The 19,559-nt window shown below is 42.1% G+C and overlaps 1 protein-coding gene and 1 long non-coding RNA gene across 2 annotated transcripts in view; one reads left to right on the plus strand and one right to left on the minus strand.

The window, feature by feature from the left end:
• Positions 1-19,559, plus strand: part of SLC35F4 (solute carrier family 35 member F4) — a 233,642-nt gene that overhangs the window by 194,490 nt on the left and 19,593 nt on the right. Inside the window, exons 2-4 of the mRNA XM_029952665.1 lie at positions 9,379-9,564; positions 13,187-13,484; positions 18,880-19,099. Coding sequence (XP_029808525.1) covers positions 9,379-9,564; positions 13,187-13,484; positions 18,880-19,099 — 704 coding nt within the window. The remainder of the gene's footprint in view (positions 1-9,378; positions 9,565-13,186; positions 13,485-18,879; positions 19,100-19,559) is intronic.
• Positions 18,691-19,559, minus strand: part of LOC115302723 — a 78,402-nt gene continuing 77,533 nt past the window's right edge. The window contains exons 3-4 of the long non-coding RNA XR_003913600.1: positions 18,977-19,320; positions 18,691-18,812 (exon numbers count right to left, since the gene is read on the minus strand). This is a non-coding gene — a long non-coding RNA (uncharacterized LOC115302723). The remainder of the gene's footprint in view (positions 18,813-18,976; positions 19,321-19,559) is intronic.

The raw sequence follows: 19,559 nt of genomic DNA on the forward strand, positions 1-19,559 counted from the left end.
TTTGATGGTTTGCTGTCTCCCATTCAGATCCTTTATCCATTTTGAGTTTATTTTTGTGAATGGTATAAGAAAATGGTCTAATTTCATTTTTCTACGTGTTGCTGTTCAGCTCTCCCAACACCACCTGTTGAAGAGCCTGTCTTTTTTCCATTGGACACTCTTTCCTGCTTTGTCAAAAATTAATTGGCCATATACTTGTGGGTCGAGTTCTGGGTTCTCTATTCTATTCCATTGGTCTATTTGTCTGTTTTTGTGCCAATACCATACTGTCTTGATGATGACAGTTTTATAGTAGAGGCTAAAGTCTGGGATTGTGATGCCCCCCATTTCGGTTTTCTTCTTCAATATTACTTTGGCTATTTGGGGTCTTTTGTGGTTCCATACGAATTTGAGGATAGTTTGTTCTAGCTTTGAGAAGAATGCTGGTGCAATACATATTTTTAAAAGGGAAGTCCTGTCTCTCTTTAAAGAGCATGTTTTTGCTTGAACAACTTCCACTAGATGTCTTCCTTCCAGCTTCTCTTTGTTCTCTCTTCCAACCCATCATCTCTCTTCAAAATACCTCTTTTGCTCTTGACAACTAAAAGGGCAAAACCCCCACTTTCCTTTGTTGGAAGTTGTTCTGGGCTCTCTTCCTATGTAAACCCTGCCCTGCTCTAGGATCTGCTGAAATCCATCATCCTCTGCTAAGTATTCTGTAACTGTCCAGGCCGAACTTGATCTCTCTGAACAATAATTGTCCTTACTTTCTGTGCCATGGAATGATTTCCCCTACATACAGAAAGAGCTCAACGGTGCTGATTAGCTGAAATGGGGAGGGCAACAAAATGCTTTGGGAAGAATATGGACTTTGGAACTGGACTTGACTTTTTAAACCCTTACCTGGGCTGTTGAAGATTCACTTTCCTTCGCTATAAAATAAGAATAGTGTCGTCCACCCCAAAATGTGGTGTTGTTTGGAGAACATATATGTAAAGCTCTTGGCACATGGTAGGCGTTAATTAAGTGCTAGACGCTTTTATTTTTACATTGTAAAAATAGGGAGAAGTGACATATTTTTTAGTTTTAAAGTTAGTTATAGGTAGAGAAAATAAATCATATTCCAGATAGAATAAATTAATACTGTTTTAGGAACAAGACGGGTATAGCAGAAATATAACAATGATTAGTTCTTTCTTCTAATTGCACATTTGAGGTAAATAAAAATAAATTAGGTTTTAAAAGATTTTGAAATATTTTTATTCAAATAAAATTTAATGTTTATTTATTTTTGAGAGAGAGACACAAAGCACAAGTAAGGGAGGGGCAGAGAGAGAGAAGGAGACACAGAATGCAAAGCAGGCTCCAGGCTCTGAGCTGTCAGCACAGGGCCCAACACGGGGCTCCAGCTCATGGGCTATGAGATCATGACCTGAGCTGAAATCAGACGCTTAACCAATTGAGCCACCCAGATGCCCCTAAAAGGTCACTTTAATATGCATGTATAGGTACCAAATATTTCATATTTACATCTTGAATAAGATAAGATAATTAACAATAAGATAATTAGCAAGTCTTGAAAAAAATTTTGATACAAAAATTATGGATAATAATATAACTAACAGCCAGGTTATTTTAAAAGATACTTCTCTATGAAATGAATCAAGAGTGTTCAGAGCTACATAGAGTGAATAATACTAGTAAGTAAAGCAGTGCTATGCCAGGAGGCTTTGAGCTTTAAGAGTAGGGCAGTGCAGAATTGAAACGGAAAGTTGGTGTATTGCTTGTGTATTAACCATCCACCATGCTGACCCCTTTCAATAATCCTAGGATTAAGTACTTACGTGATAAGTGAGTAACTTTTTGCAAATTCCATATTGACTTCAATGAAAACTAATACTGATGACAATAAATATTCCCTCACTACAGGGAATATTAGCTGCCACTGGAATTTGATGGAATATGAGTTTTTAAAAATAAGCTGAGGGGCGCCTGAGTGGCTCAGTTGGTTAAGCGCCTGACTTTGGCTCAGGTCATGATCTCACCGTTTGTGGGTTTGAGCCCCGCATCAGGCTCTGTGCTGACAGCTCAGAGCCTGGAGCCTGCTTCAGATGTTGTGTCTTCCTCTCTCCCTGTCCTTCCCCTGCTCATGTCATGCTCTGTCTCTGTCTCTCAAAACTGAATAAACAAACAAAAAAAACTGAATAAACATTAAAAAAATTTTTTAATAAGCTGAAATATAGCTTTCATATACCTTTTGTTGAATTGCTGGTATCGTCTCTGTTTTTATAAGACAAAATGTCAGTGATCATTGTGACTTCCAACCAACTCCAAGTCAAAAGTCAGGATTACATTTCTGTCTTCGATGTTTCTTCAGTGATTGTAAGATCTTGGCAGGAAAAATCATGCATATTTGAAAGAAACACACTTATAAAAGATTATTTGAAAATAGTCAAAGCTAGTTTTATGGTTAAAGTATGATTTCCAAGAGATTGGTTGGAAGAATCATCAAAGAAGAATCATTAATCAAGGAAGCTTCAAGCTAGAAGATCTTGTGGTCTAGGCTCTGATTCTGTGATTCTAACATTATTGTAGAAATATGATATATCTTTTTCTATCATAACTCCATAGGGAGCCCCATAACCTCTCTCTACTTGTCTTTCTTGGTGGCAGTTGAACTGTAAGGACTATAGAAACAGGCTCTCTTGCCCTCTGGCTTTCGTTTACTCCTCAATGGGAGTCCCTAAGAGATATCAAAGGAGAGGACTATTTTCAGGAACTCCCAGATAAATGCCTACCTTAATGAAAAGTCATAGCTCATCTCAGGCAAGCCCCCTTCCAGATTTTTCCAATCGCTCCCTCTTCTTGTCCCTTCAGGCCTAAGTATAGTAAGAGCCCTTCTGGCTACTGCCCTACCATCTGTGGGATCACTCACACACATGGTTCTCAAATTCTTAACTTGCATTGGAATCCCCTGGAGGGCTCCTTAAACCATAGGTTACCCCCACTGCAGTTTCTAATTTAATACTCTGAAGTGGCTGCTGGGAATTTGCATTTCTTTTTTTTCTAATTTTTTTTAAAGTTTATTTTTGAGAGAGACATTGCATGAGTAGGGGTGGGGACAGAGAGACAGGAAGACACAAAATCCAAACAAGACTCCAGCCCAGAGCCTGACACAGGGCCCAAACCCAGGAACTGCAAGATCATGACCTAAGCCAAAATCCAGAAGTTTAACCCACTGAGCCACCCAGGTGCCCTGGGAATTTGCATTGCTAACAAGCTCCCAGGGGATGCTGCCCTGGGGGACTGGGTGTGGGAGGAGGGGGACATAGAGAACCATATACCTCTGAGCCCTAAACCTTGACCACCTTTTAAATAAAGTATTCTAATTTGAGTTTTCTCTCTCTTCCTTCTGGAACCCTGATTAATATAAATGGCTATAAAAAATTAGTTGAAAATCAACCAAGTTTGTTTTATGCTTAAACATGGTTTGCAGGCGCTTGTTTGAAACATCTTTAAATCAAAGGAGAGGAAGCTACAGGGATTTAGGAAATCATTTTGTTCAATCACTAAATTTCAGAGTATAAGGGATACAGGCAAAGAGAGGTCAAGTGATTTACCTGAGAGGACATAGACCATTGGTGTCATGCCCCTCGGGAAGTCTTTCCAGGACTTTATGCTGCCTCTTGTCATGCAGCCCCTACCCCTCCCACCCCACTTTCCTTCCCACCCCCACCCCCACATCCTCCGTCCCCAGGATTGTGTAATCACCTTCTGTATTTTCATTACGTCTGTCTTTGTGTTCGGGCATCAGGGCTACCAGAGGTGTTTCAGTAAATATGCAGCACAGCTTGGGGCAAGTGAGGATAAGATCTCCAGCTCACTGTTCAGTATCATGCTTAGTAGAACCAAATATGTCCTTGAGCTTTTGTGATCATGAGAGCTGAGAGTCAACGGCAGGGCTCTTGTTAGAATGATATCTTAAAGTCTGGTCCATTATCTTCCAAGTCATCTTGAACTTGCTCACACAGAATCTTACCTGACAGGTTGCTTCTTTCTCCTACTTTCCAAAGACCTTTTCCTAGTTACTTTTTATCGCTTGGCTTTTCAAGTTGTCATCTGAGAACTCTACCTGCACCTTACACTCTGATTAGGTAGTTGCTTTACTTAGCATTTCTTTGCCCCTTTTGCTTTGAGGTTTCTAAGTGAATGCCCAGGGGCCTGTCTCCCCAGCCCCAATCACCCTTTCCTTGGTGTTGTCACAGTGATCTCTTGCCACATAAGTTGGACCAAGTGTCAGTGTAAGACACAAGTTCCTTCCTCTAGATTTTTGACTCTGGGCAACTAGATTTCTCCTAGGAGGCTAAAGCTGCAAGACTAGAAAGCTGGGAGCTTCAAACGATTAAATTCTCTGCAGAGAAAGGCAAACAGAGGCCAAGTGAGAAGACATGAAGCTGGTACCTGCAGTGGGAGATTCGGACTATCCACTACACCCTTTCCCAGGTCCCAGGTGTTCCTGAGGTGTAGGGACATTCCTGGCTGCCCTGTCCCTTGGTTGCTAAGCTCCTAAAAACTTCCCATTTGTGCTTAAACCAATTGAGTTTGGATTTCTAGTATACGGTTTTAACTGATGCAGTACCGCTAGTGGTCATTTTTGTTGGCCAGCTTATTTTTCCTTCTCATAGTGTGCATTGATTGCATATGTTCTGTGGATCATTTAATGTGAACAACACTCCTCAAAGGATTTTCAGTGCTTGTTTGTACTCCGAATTCAGCACCTTAGAGTTGCTCATCTCACCATTGTTTCATAACGTGCTCTTTCCCCCTCTGAGTATTTGCTCCTGTGGTTTCCTCTGACTCTCTTGCCTATTCCTCAGCCTAGAACTCTGCCTGGCAAAGCCCTGCTTATCGTTCAAAGCCAACTTTGATGTAGTCACCCATAGAGACTTCCCTGTTCCAGGCAGACTGAATCATTCTCTTTCTTCTTGCTCTCCAATTCATGTTAAATGACGGTCAATTGGCTCCAAGTCTGACTCCAATACCATGTTGAGATCTCCATGCAGGCAGGGACCATGTATTTTTCATTGTCTAACTCCTGTTCCTGACACAAAGCTGCCCTGGAATCGGTGCTTAATAACTATTTGTTGAGCTAAATCGATTTGGGGAGCATGCCGAGCCTAACCAGTGCAAATGAAGAAATTACATCACTATGCAGGGACAAATATGAAAAATGGCACAAGATGGCCCTACTGCTATGGCTCATGTGAGCAGATGTCTTTACAAGGGAGAGTGGGGGCCGTCTGGTGTGACTAATGAGAGACTCCCAACCTATCACTTCTAATACAGATGAATCTCAATACCTATTAAAGTCTGAACTCTGTTCACCAACTGAATTTGTGATGCCCAGGCACTCCCTGTGGCAAAGAAAATAGAAAATAGATACGATTTATTTATGCTCCCTGACAGCATCGCCGGTGACGTTCTGAATATTATTTCTGTCAGAGCTGGCTTTATATTAATTGAGTGGTACAAGACCGTGTAGCATGAGGCAGCATTTTTGCTTCCAGGATTGGAGATGACTGTTTCATGGCCCAAGCCCTGAACGTGCCTCTGGGCCTGGCTCTGAAGTTGAAAGTGTGCCTTTGTAGGCCAAGGATTTCAGTGTCTCCAGTGGTCCAACTGCTCTCAGCTCTCTTCCATAAATCAACCCGTGTGAGGCAGGTGGCAGTGGAAAATAGGTGTTGAGCCATGTGGCACATGCACCAGAAGGTACAGAAGCCAGGATGTAACACTTCAGTAAAATGAGGAAGCAAGAGAAATCACTAGTTTGGCTGACAAGTCCAATGCTCCCGGGTACAATTTCTTACTGTCTCTGGCCAGAGCTTTATCTCAATCCTTGCTCAACTAGCTTCCCAACCTATTTTTGGACTTCCTCCTCTCTGCCTATAATTGCCGAATGACCACAGAATGAAATCTGCTTTTCACATAAGAAAACATGAGAAGGTGCAACTCATTTATGAAAAATACTTGAAAGATAAAAATGACTCCTGGAGTATCTGAGTGCCAGCCCCTCTTGAAGAACATAAATGAGAGCTCACTGAATTTTAGACATACTCTTTTCATTGAATTTGAAATACTCAATTAGAAACAGTTGTGAGGGGTGCCTGGGTGGCTCAGTCAGTTCAGTGGCCCACTCAGCTCAGGGCATGAAGTCACTGGTTCTTGAGTTCGAGCCCCACTTCAGGCTCTTTGCTGCCAGCTCAAAGCCTGGAGCCTGCTTCAGATTCTGTGTCTCCCTCTCTCTCTCTGCCCCTCCTCCACTCACACTATCTCTCTCAAAAAGAAATAAACATTTAAAAAATTAAAAAAAAAAAAAGGAACATAGTTGTGAAAGTCACAGTAAACATTTTGGATAAAATAAGAATTTATGCACTTTGACACTTTTATAATAACAATATTAATATAGCATTAATTTAAGCATAGTAATTGGTCTGTAACTCAATCGATTTTTTGAATACATTTTTCTTGTTTTAAGTTTTTTACATTTATTTATTTTTGAGAGACAGAGAGAAGCAGAGTGTGAACAGGGGAAGGACAGAGAGAGAGGGAGACACAGAATCTGAAGCAAGCTCCACAGGGCTCGAACCCATGAACCATGAGATCATGACCTAAGCCGAAGTCAGACGCTCAACCGACTGAGCCACCCAGGCACCCCCATTTTTTATTCTTTTAAATGCAAGATTATATAATACATTTTAATTAGGGCAACTTGAGACACTTAAAAATAGATGCCATAGCTAATTCCATTTTTATATATTTCTACTTGTTTTTCCCAAGTTTGAGAAAAATAGAAAAGGAAAGAAAACAGGATACACTTTTGTCATAGATGGGGAAGCCTGGACCGCAGAACTAACACTCATAGCTAAGTTGCTCTGCTGTTCTGCTAAATTCTTGTGGAAGATGATGGTTCAGTAACTCAACCTTTCTTTTTCTGGACATCCCTGCTTCCCAAAGTTCTGATTTGATTGCTTTACATGATTACTCACAGTTCATGACATGATTATTCAAAGCCAAACTAAAGCCAAGATGCCATTGCTATTTCAAGATTTTGCGTTTCATTGGTTGGTTTCTACCATCTCAGAATCACCAGGCCAAGACACGGCCTCAGTGACCCAGAGCCAATGATAGCTTCTGCTCTTCCCCTTCTATCACTGGAAATAGAGACACTCCCAACTTACAAGGAAAAATAAATGTACTCTGGGAACAAACCTAGGCAGCTGAGGAGACATGATGGCTGAGTGTAATGTGGGGTCCTGGGTGGAGTCCTGGAACAGGAAAAGGTCATTGGTGACAAAGCTGGTGAAATCCAAAGAACGTCTGGAACGTGGTCAATAGTACTTACGGATGTTAATCTCTTCATTTTGACAAAGGCACCAGGGGGTGCAAGATGTTTACAGTAGAGGAACCTGGGTGAAGAGCATATGGGAACTCTCTGAACTGTCTTTCCAACTTTTCTGTAAATATAAAATTATTTCAAAATTAAACATTTTATTGTGAGCGAGCGAAAGTGAGAGCGTGTAGAACAGTCTCTGACATCAGGCAGCTTCTGTAGATGGAGTTAAGCATTTGCAGGTGAGAAAGAGAAGCAATGGGGCAGCTAGTGCGTGACTACTGTCAACCTGAGCTCAGTCAGCAAAAGTTCAAAGAAAGTGTAGATGCGTGTGATTTAACAGCAAAGGCTGAATGAACCAGTTAGGATTTGATCTCAGTGTTTAAAGGCTTAGGTAGATTCAGAATGTCCCAGGTGTTGGAACAACCCAGTTAAAAGCATACAGCTATCAGTACTAAGAGTAAGTTGTCCGAACACAGCCAGAACCAACCTCGCTGGAATGGAGTATTGAGGTGGGGCAGGGTTAGCTATGTAATTTGAGGTCCCATTGCAAATTGAAAATGTAGAGTCCCTTGTTCAGAAAGCAGAAAATGGCTTTTTCCTTTCTTACGTTCTCTCTCCCTGTCTGTCTCTTCCTACCCACCATGGTGTTTGTTATTTGCTATTTACCTTCAGCTCCCTTGGACACAGGGACACTTGCTGGGTGAGTGCAGATGCCCACAGACACTGGGAGTCTCACCCTGAGATTCTAACACTCCCCATACCAGCACCCAGGTCCCTGTATGGTTGCTGAGCAAGAATCCAGGAGTGGTGGCTGAAAACCCCTGCCAGGAGGTGGGGAGACAACAGGAGGCAAGACCAAGCCTGAGCTGGGGCTCCAAGCCCCCTGCTTGTGCCCTCTCATCCCATCAGAAGTCACTTACACGGGCGTCTGGGCAGCTCAGTAGGTAAAGTGACCCACTCTTGATTTCATCTTGGGTCATGAATTCGCAGTTCGTGAGTTTAAGCCCTACATCAGGCTCAGCACTGACGGCGTGGAGCCTGCTTGGGACTCTCTGTCTCCTCTCTCTGCCCCTCCCCTGCTCATGCTTTCACATACACTCTCTTTTGAAAGTAAATAAACCTTAAAAAAAAAAGAAAGAAGTCACAAAACACAAACTGAAAGGTAAAAGAATTTCCACGTGGCTACTATGGACCTTGGAAAGGGATGGGGATGTGGGGTCCTTCTGAAGAAGCACAGCACCCCATGTAACTGCACTGGCTGCAGGCCCAGGAAGCCAACCCTGGGGAGGGGGGGGTTGGTAAATGGCAGATTAATCAGGACTGGGAGCGGCTTAGCCCATGGAGGATCCTGAGTCCTGGGTTTTCATCTGGAAGAGTGGATAGAGGGCAGAGGTGATTGAGGAGACATGATCAAATTGGATTACAGTGACCAATCTGACGGAAAAGCATAGCGTGGACTCAATAGGAGTCATTGTTGGGACTGTCACTAGATAGGAATTCAACAGCCAACCTTAGAACAGGGAGGAAGCGAGCATGACATCACAGTTTCCCTCCGTTTAGGTAAATTGTTTGACTGTGTTAGCAGTTCTAATTCAGAACAGATGCATTGAGACAAAGTATCATTTTCTAAAGTTCATTTTTGGTTGACAAATTTATCTAAAGAGATCCTTCATCTTAGGGGCACAGACCTTGCCAATGTAGAATTTTCTTTTAGAAGCCCCTCTGATAAAATTAGAAATGAGCTCAAGGAAGGTCCCATCAGGGCTGTGATTGCCGCTGCCATGTATTTTACGACCAGGCCATTTAATATCTTGTTCCAGGGTACCTGGGTGGCTCATTCAGTTAAGCATCTGGCTCTTGATCTCAGCTCAGGTCTTGACCTCAGGGTTGTGAGTTCAAGCCCTGGATTGAACCTACTTAAAAAATAAATAAATAAACATGAACAAAATCTGTTTCCAGTTTTATTCTGGGAAGTTCTCAAGCTGGTATGAACTCTTTCTCCCCAGGTACCTCCAGATCATCAGTTACTCGATGTAAACCAGGAGCCAACTGCCCCAGCTCACACAGTGGCATCAGTAGGCAGCTGTCCCCTCTCTCTGTCACCGAAGATTCTTCTGCTCCTATTCTTGAACTTCAGAGCCGAGGGTCTTCTGGAGTTTGCGGACATAGAGTTGAAAGGCAGAACAGAACAGGTAAGCTGGTGACCCCCTCTGAAATAACAGTACATCTAGGTGATTTTCGAACCTGCCATGAAAGATCGCACTATTGGCCCAGAACGCAGGATGTTACATAGACTCCGAGGAGTGGGAGTGGGGAAAGTTTGTCAAGTGGGAGGAGAAGCAAGAAGGGACATGGATAGATGTGATCTATTAGTGGTGTACATGCAGTGTGGCAGAGAAACCGAATACCAAAACCTGCTATTGAAGGGCTTAGCACATGATTAAACAGTGACACCCTATGAAGTTTATAAGGTAACTAGTGTTCTCATCTTGAAGATGTCAAAAGCCAGCATCTTTGAGCACAGCCCTGGGATTCAGTGATAATGCACTCCCACTCTAAGGATGAAAATACTTTTAGTAAAATCACAGACCCTGCTTTTGTGCTCGTCATGACTGTCGGTCATTGGAGCCCTTCTAGTTTCCCCAGTTTTACACCTTCAGGACACCGCCTGTCTCCCTGATCAGCATTTAACTAATCAGTCAAGTCCTCTACACTTTCCTCACGTCTATTTGACCACAGTCTGCAACTTCCAGGTTGCTTGGGTTACTGGAATTGCTAGATAAATCTCATAACTAGATGCAGGAGTTTCCAGCAAATTTATAATTTCCAAATGCAGCTGAATCAACTAGACTGCTGCCCATACCAGTGCTTCTTGGTGGTGAACACCTTATTGCGCTCCCCGGAGAACGTGCTCAAATACCCAGTTCATACTTACTTCCTCTTGTCACATGACCACACTTCCGTTTCTGAAAGGAGCAAAACAATTGTATGCCAACAGATGTTTTCCTCTCTGCCTCAATGTCTCCATTCTTTTGTTTGCCAATGACCATCATTTGAGGACCACCTTTAATGTGTGTGTTCCTGCCTTTCCCAGGTGAACTCCTGTGCTATGTCCATGATCACCTCCTCTCCATCTCTTTCCACCTGCATTTTCAATCTCTCCTCCCACTCATTCCTTCCACTTGAGTAGAAACATATTAAAACCTCTTGCATCCTTAAAAACAATAATAAAACAGAAAAAAAAAACCCAACAAAATACTCCATCCAAAACAAATGCTTAGTTGAAACCAAAACAGAACTTTGAGAAAGCTGGCTTAAAAAATAAACAGGAGAGAAATGGACATTCAGGAGACTCACTTAGGGATGGGGGGTAGTAAACAAAGGTACACAGGAAATATGAAAGCCTCTTCTAGGGCTTTACTTACTTGAGAAAAGGTTTTTCTTTATATAAGAAAAGATATTTTTTCAAAAAGTGACAATATTTTAAAATACAGTATCAGCAACTATGGACCCTAAGGCCAAGGCTCTTTTTTAAAAAATGAAGAAAAAGGCATCATAAATCTTCAGAAAATTTTAATTGGCTTTAATAAGTTGCAGTAATATTCCTATTGTCCCAGTTATCTGCAGGATAGAATGTTCTAGTTAATTAAATATTCTGGTTAAGACTTGCCATATTTATCATATCCAACTACCTATGTTAAAGGCTATACCATGAAAGATCACATGGGACACAACTTACTCTTTCTCTGATGATTCAGAAGGCCCTTAGGGACATGCCAGGGCACCAAAGAGAAAAGAGAAAAGGAGAATAATCTGAAGAGCAGCTCACCATGCTTTCAGGAATGCTCCGTACCTAACCTCACAACAAATCCCATGAGGCAAATATTATCACCGTTTGACAGATAAAGAAGCTAAGCCCGGAATCAGGGCTATACCATGGTTCTACTCATGTGTCCAAATTCCAGTGGCCTCTACCACTAATGGCTCTAATCCAGGTTCAGAGTAATGGATGGAATTCCTGGTATATCAGTTTGAATGGTACATACAGAGCCACAAATCTAAGCAGGACTGTAGAAAATTTTAAATGGCCAGAAAAATAAAACGGCTCTGGAGACCCAGTCTTTCTAGAGTATCGGTAGGTGGTAAATTAAAGATTGACAACAGTTACATCTGGTTAGCAGAAGAATGGGTCGGTGCTCTGGAGGGATTTAGGTGACCACTGGTGTCATCAAAAGTGCTGTCAGTGGTGTGATGGTGGCACCAAGCAACCTTCAAAGAAGGTGACAGTGAAGGCAGATGTCAACTAAGGGATACTGAGAATCTCTGTGGAATCATTCCAACTTTTTGAGATAGTCCCTGAGAATTAAGTAACCTGAAATGTCATAGAGTAAATCCTTCTCTTAGGCGTCACTCCTCTTAAGTGTCATGCAAGACTACCATTCCCATCAGGGAACAGAAATTTTTCTCCAAATCATTTCTGAAATTTCCAGTGCTTGAAAGCTAGACAGAATGCGTGTTCAGAATAAAAGATTTGGACCCTAGAGTCATGCTGACTTGGGTTCAATCTTGGACAACCTTTAAAATTTTTTTCAATGTTTTTATTTTTATTTTTGAGAGAGAGACAGACAGATAGCGTGAGCAGGGGAGGGTCAGAGAGAGGAGGAGTCACAGGATCTGAAGCAGGCTCCAAGCTCTGAGCTAGCTGTTAGCGCAGAGCTTGATGCAGGGCTTGAACCCAAGAAGCGTGAGATCATGCCCTGAGCAGAAGTCGGATGTTTAACCGACTGAATCTGTGGGCCACACCACTTTCTTAACCCCTAGGATAAACCTTGTGCTCAAAGGAGGTGCCTGGAGACAGCGGAGAACTTGCAGGTAATTCTGCCTCCCTTCCCTTGGGATTCTACCACCTGGGATCTCAGCTTGGGGATTCAGGGTGACCTCTGCTCCCTTTTAGCTTCCTGACAGGTACATAAAGTTACTGTGTTGAACTTTTTTTCTCTGTCAAGGGAGAAGACCTTTATGATTGTCACTCTCAGAGAGTGTTGACTATTTTAATGTAAAAAAAATACTACTGAATTTTCTTAATATAAAGATACAAAGCTGAACTCCTTATGCTCCCAGAAATGCATTAAATAGTCATTTGTTCTGAGGTGGGAAATGATTTTGTGTAGTCAGGATTCGCCCTGTTCTTGGGGCTCATGGCTCTTTAATAGCTTTGCTGCAGTTTAAGAAAATCAAAACCTAAAAGAAAAACACCTTCATGGAGTATAATAACAAATATTTATTTCTCCCTTATTTTTCATGTCACCAGATACAAGACTGCTTTGGTGGGGTTCTGCTCATTCTCTCACAGAGACTGAAAGGACAGCTCCTATTTGGGAATTTCCATTCTAGTAGTGACAGAGAAGAAGAGCAAGAGAGTTTGTGGGACCTTGTCATGTCTCTTAACAGTTCTGGGTAGTGGCATATGTCACATCTCCCTGTTCACATTCGATTAGACAAAGCAAGTCTTGTGACCAAGGCCAAAGTCTTTGGGGGCAGAAATATGTAATGCTTTTACAAGGAAGTGGGTAGGATACATGGAAGGACAGTGTAGCATCCACCAAGTTCATGGTCATTATCATGGCTTGGATTGGGTGTGAGATATATACTGTACCTTACAGAGCAGAGATCCTGGAGAGAAAGTGAGTCAGAGCTCACTTTTAAATGATGGCTAAAATAAAAAGAAAAATACTGGTAATTCTATTGTTTATCTCCTCCTTTCGTGTTTTATAACCTGACTTCCACACATTTGCATTCCTTTCCTGTTTTCAGGGGATGATGGAACACAGACTCATCCTGAGAACAGCAGCCAAGAAAACAGAATCAAGGCTCGCTGCCGGTCGTGCACGTCTATGGTTCTGAAGGCCATCTGGGGACTCTTGATCATCTTGTCAGTGTCATCGTCTTGGGTTGGAACCACACAGATTGTAAAAATTACTTACAAGAACTTCTACTGTCCATTTTTCATGACTTGGTTTTCAACAAACTGGAACATTATGTTTTTCCCAGTCTATTATTCTGGTCATCTAGCCACTGCTCAAGAAAAACAATCTCCAATGAAAAAATTCAGGTAAGTTTCATGTTAAACGGCCAGTATGAGATGTTTCAAAATAATTTCATGAACATAGCCATAACTTTATCTCTGTGGAATATGAACTGAGCAGACTTGGAGAGTATGGAGAGCTTGGATCTAGGTTGGTAATGAATACATAAGCACTAGGAAAAAGAATCAGTGCCCCCCACTCAAAAAATTATTGAGTGTGGTGCTTTTGTAGATCTTAAGTACTCATCATTGGTGGTAACATCTACCTTTGAAGGTGGTGTTATTATTCCCATTTTAACATGAGAGGAAACAGGTTTAGGAAGATTGCATGACTTGTCCGAGGTCACATACTTCTAAATAACAGAACCCAGATTCCAATCCAGAATTATCTCTGAAAGTCATTTTTTTTAATTTGTTTAACGTTTATTCATTTTTGAGAGACAGCATATGAGCAGGGGAGGGGCAGAGCGAGAGAGAGGGAGACACAGAACCAGGAGCAGGGTCCAGGCTCTGAGCTGCCAGCACAGAGCCTGACATGGAGCTCGAACTCACAAGCTGTGAAATCATGGCTCAACCAACTGCGCCACCCAGGCATCCCTGAAAGTCATGTTTTAAAAGAACACCCTAGTGTGTCAAGCCCAGGAAAAAAAAAAACTGTTTTCATAAGAATAATTGTTGTAAAAACACTTGCTTTGGAGTAAAATATACATGCTATGGGTAAACTATTTTCAGACAGGGAGAATTTTTGTCTGATACTCATGTCCCCTGCAATCACTTATTAAATATCCAGTATTCTGGATGCTATGGTGCCTAAGCAGATAAAATGACCTGGTGTCGTGGAAAAGGAAGTTTGGCCCTAATGGTTTAGAAGATGTCATTCCTTGCTGGTTAGGAGCACATAGGGCTTCACTGGTGGGTCACCAGCTCTGAACTTGGTAGTACCGTGGTTCCAATAGTGGCTCTGTGCTGAACTTGGCTTCTGTTGGCCTATTTTGGAAAGCTCGGGACGCTGGCAGGACCTGCCCTGCGCAGCACCCAGTGGGAGACGGACAGTTCTCCACACCAGCTTACTGCTCCTTGGTAGAATGACAATAAATTCATTCTGCAGAAGCCAAATAACATTTCTTTCTTGCCCCTGTGCTTCCTGAAAAGCAGTGAATTATCAGACAAACCACAAAGCGAGTATCTTCAACTTCCATTTTCTATCACCAGCTTGGAAGTACCCCGGGATGTTAGAGTCACACTGCGAACTGATTTTCCATGGTATCCATGATAATTCAGTTAAAATTGAACAAAACCAATTTACAAAAATTAAATGTTTTCTCTTCAAAAGAAAGAAATAAGTCTCATACCTGTTTGTGACTGCTAAAGAGACTTTGATTCCCATCAAAATAGACATGATCTTGGGGGAATAGGTCTTTTTTTAAATTTTGTTATGAATGTTTATTTTTGAGAGAGAGAGAGAGAGAGAGACAGAGGGTGAGCAGGGGAGGGGCTGAGAGGAAGACACAGAATTCGAATCAGGCTCCAGGCTCTGAGCTGTCAGCCTAGAACCCGATGCAGGACTCAAAGTCACGAGCTGCGAGATCATAACCTGAGCCAAAATCAGATGTTTAACCAACTGAGCCACCCAGGCACCCTGGGGCATAAGGTCTTTTTAAGAACAATATTTAATAAGTGATTGCAGGGGACATGAGTATCAGACAAAAATTCTCCCTGTCTGAAAATAGTTTACCCATAGCATGTATGTTTTACTCCAAAGCTCCTGTGGATTAGACACCCATGCTGATTAAAACAACAAAAGTTTAGTATGGGATACAGCGCCTCAGAACACCTCCAAGCAAGCCAAGCTGGTTTTATTTAAGATAACACATTTACACCAAGAAGCTGCTGCTGACAGGAACGTTGTTGTGGGAATGAGTTTCATCTCCACCACATCTCTCGTGTCTGACGAACTCTGAATTTAGTTGAGACCTGCAATTTGATAAGACACCCTCACCTGTTAGTGCAGGTAGCGTGAACTTGACCATTTCTGAAGCCGAATCAAAGTGCTTTTACTGTCAAGCAGAAAACATGGTCTTCAAAGAGAATATTCTCCAGAGGTCCCCTCCGTATGAGAGGTAAACATCGCCAGAAAATCCTAAGATCCTTGATCTTTTTTCCTTGTAGACTCATTAACACCCTCTGCCGAGAAGGCACTCACTGAAGCTCTCGTGACACAAGGAGAAAATGGAGGCAGTATGAGTCTGGAAACAGAATTTGTCCCATTGCACCAGACTCTCTCTTTTCTCATTATCTCTTTCATGGTATGAAGGCATTTTCAGTGTTTTTCTTATCACTAACCTCAAAAGAATTTTTAATAATCAGCTCTAGATTGTAGGAATTGTGCATTGGGAAATTGTTTTGGATATTACAGTCATTCTGTTTATAAACCATGAAGAGAATTTGTGTCACTTGAATTTGAAATTTTATAAGAAAGTTAAGTTAGTTTATAATTAAATTATTAGTGTCCCCCAGCTTCTAAACTTCAGTCTAAGCTTTACCACCCATTGCTGCCTCTTTTCTAGAAATTTTGATCTCATCATTCCAAGGAGGGGAGAGACCCGCTGTTACTTGCTTATTGATAGAAATCCTTTCTTTTTTGAATTTTTCCATTTCTTAGCCCTTAATGCTTAAATAGCATAAGGTTCTACACAGGTGACCTGGTGTTTGAACTGAGAGCAGTGACACACGGGGAGAGGGTTGGCAGTGAGAAGAGGGAGGAAGAGAGGGACAATAAGGAAGCCAATACCAGGGAGGGGGACAAGAAGAGCCAGGTGAAAGGAACAGTCTCTGCCCCCCCCCCCCGGGAGGGGCTCTCCCTGTCCCTGTGCCTCCCTGTGGGTTCAGAACACGTGCTCTCCTGCATTCAAAGTCTTTGTTTGAGATCACTCAACCCAGCAAGATGGTGCGCTCTGGGAAGGAAGAGCCATCACTGGTCAGGGCCAGCGATACGAAAAGAAATCCTCTCATCGGAAATGGGTTTGTTGTGGTTCTTCATAGATGTGTATTTAAAAAGCCATTTGGGGGGGCGCCTGTGTGGCTCAGTAGGTTGAGCGACTGACTTCGACTCAGGTCATGATCTCACAGTTTGTGACAGCAATCAGTACTATCAGTGCTATCAGTACGAGACCACTTCGAATCTTCTGTCTCCCTCTGCTGCCTCTCCCTCGCTCATGCTTGCTCTCTTTCTTTCTCAAAAATAAACATTGGAAAAAAATATATATATAAGAATATTTTTAAAAATTTAAATAAATAAGCCCTTTAGTGGTTATAGATGTCAGGATGAACCCACGACTCTGAGCGCCAGCTCTTTCCAGCAGACTTTCTCACAGAGCAGATCCCTTTGTTAGAAAAACAGAATGCAAAACACGTGCCAAATGTCCCCTGCAAACTGCTGCTTGGTCTGCGTGCGGCTCACATTCAGGGTATCTCCATGGCCGCAGGCTTGGGAGTTACCGTCCATCTCCCTGTGTGTGTGAGCATGTGCGATTTCTGTTTACTTTACAGAAGACTTTATTTTTTAGGTTATTTCATCCCTTCCTTCAAGTTTTGTCTCTTTCAAGTTACAATATGCCTTCAGGAAATCACATTTAAAAAAAAAAAGTGTATTTATTTATTTTGGGAGAAACAGCATGTGAGCTTGTGGGAGTGTGAGTGGGGGAGGAGCAGAGAGAGAGAAACCCAAGCCGGCTCCTTGCTGTCAGCACAGAGCCCATCTCAGGGCTCAGATCCACAAAGGAAACCATGAAATCATGACCTGAGCTGAAATCAAGAGTCCCACGCTTAAATCAAATTTTTATTTTACAAAAATCCTTTTTTTTTTCGTTGCCTCCCACATAAACAGTGAAACTATTATACAGGTTTCTATATGTGCAATATGCATTTTTAATCTCCTAGATTTGCTGGCCTACAATTCCCAGCATTCTCAGCTGCTGGGAAGCAGCATTTACCTTGAGACTTGGCATTGAAGGTGATACTCCAGTGCTTAGAGCCTCACCACTTTGTCACTCCCTCCTTCCATGGGGCCCTCCTGGGGGGTAAGTTGCTTTCTGCATGTGAGGCAGACACTGGCTAGAGATTACTTTGGTTTGCAATACTTTAAGGCACAATTGTTCCTCTTCAGAAAAAGCTAGAAGAAAAACTAATGCTAGTACTGACTAGAACCACGTAAAACAATTTCATTATAACCATGAAAGCATTAAGAACTTGTTGCTTTAAACAAAGTATTTATACTACTCTTGAAAATACACTGCCTGGAAGATAACAGTTGCCCAGTAAATGCTTGGAAGTTCATGAACAACTGAATGAAAAAAATCAAGCTGAGTTATCCCAGTGGCGAGCCTGTTTTCAGTCCATAGTCAACTAAACAGTTATTCTATCACATCATTACTGCTCGTCTGTATCACTAGTTTGAACATTTTGATTGAAATGGCACCTTGGGCTAAATAGTCCAATAGTCAGGGGCACCTGGGTGGCTCAGTCAGTTAAGCATCTGACTTCAGCTCAGGTCATGTTCTCACAGTTCATGGGTTCAAGCCCTGTGTTGGGCTCTGTGCTGATGGCTCAGGGCCAAGAGCCTGCTTCGGATTCTGTCTGTCTGTCTGTCTGTCTGTCTCTCTTTCCCCCTGCTCATGCTCTCTCTCTTAAAAAAAATAAACATTAAAATATATATATAATCAAATAGAAATCAAACAAAAGATTTAACTGAAGTGATTATTTTTACACAATAAATTCATGTAATTCCTTCAAAATAGCCAATCGTGTGTGTATAAATATAACTTGCATTTGATTTTTTATTTATTTATTTTACCATTTGGGAGTCATCACAGAAGCTTTCTTCATTTTTCTTTTTTCTATCTTCCAAATCCTAGAGGGAAAACAAAATGGTCAATGGGACAGAAACATAAGAAAGAAGCACAGTTTCTTAGGAAAAATAAAATCCCAAACTGTGTGGCTTTCCGTGGTATGTGAAACTGCAAGTTATCTGTACCTGTTCACACAGTAGCAGGCCTCGTGGTCCTATTGCATTTGCCCATCGGGAAAGAACGTTCTCTCTCTTCTAATAGTAACTCCAAAAACGACTCATTTCTGTATTTCTCCAGGCTTCTCTGAGAACATTCAGCAGAATGGCGGCCCCAGCCACCTTGAGAGAGCATCTAGATAGTAAAGGGCCTTCGCTCTGCGCCTGGAGAGATATGGGCTGTTTTCCATGGAACCGTTTGCCCTGTGGTGGCCCATAGAAGGGAAGCCTGGGTTCAGTGAGTCCCGCAGATGCCCAATGGGCGTTGCATTTGTGCTCTTGCCAGAAAACGGCTGTCAAGAGTTAGACAACACAAAATATGTCACAATTAATACCTGACAACCTCTTTTTCTTTCTTAGGGAATGCAGTCGGATTTTTGGTGAAGACGGTCTGACACTGAAGCTCTTTCTTAAAAGAACTGCTCCCTTTTCTATTCTATGGACTTTGACTAATTACCTGTATTTACTGGCTTTAAAGAAGCTGACAGCCACGGATGTCTCTGCTCTGTTCTGTTGTAACAAAGCCTTTGTCTTCTTGCTGTCATGGATCGTGCTGAAAGACAGGTTCATGGGAGTGAGGGTAATGGCATGCTTGATTCAATGTGGGAGGCCACCCGTAACTGTAGATCCTTGGCATCAGGAGAGCTGCTCTGTTTCATGAAATTTCTGTAAAACTTTCCCCATTGGTTCTGAGTACAAACTAGGATTTGAAGATGCATTAGGACACCCAGGCGGTTACAATATCATGAAAGGATAAAGAGATGGTCTCCCTGGGGAGTCAGCTGATTTCGACAGGAGGCACTAAAACAGATAGAAAAAAATTATTTTTTTAGAATGCATGGTATGATCAACTCCTTCTGTCCTTGGGGAAAAGGGGTCTGAGAAAATCAGCCACAGCAAAGATTATGATTTTTTTTTCAGTCAACATATGTTGGGACAACTCCCTCATTCGTTCCCTCCCCCCACCCTGAGATGGGTTTAATTAACATTGGTGTAAGTGGATAAGGTTACCAAACAGTAATTAAAGTCACTGGTAATGG

The sequence above is a fragment of the Suricata suricatta genome, chromosome 9, assembly GCF_006229205.1.
Source record: "Suricata suricatta isolate VVHF042 chromosome 9, meerkat_22Aug2017_6uvM2_HiC, whole genome shotgun sequence".
Lineage (NCBI taxonomy): Eukaryota > Metazoa > Chordata > Mammalia > Carnivora > Herpestidae > Suricata > Suricata suricatta.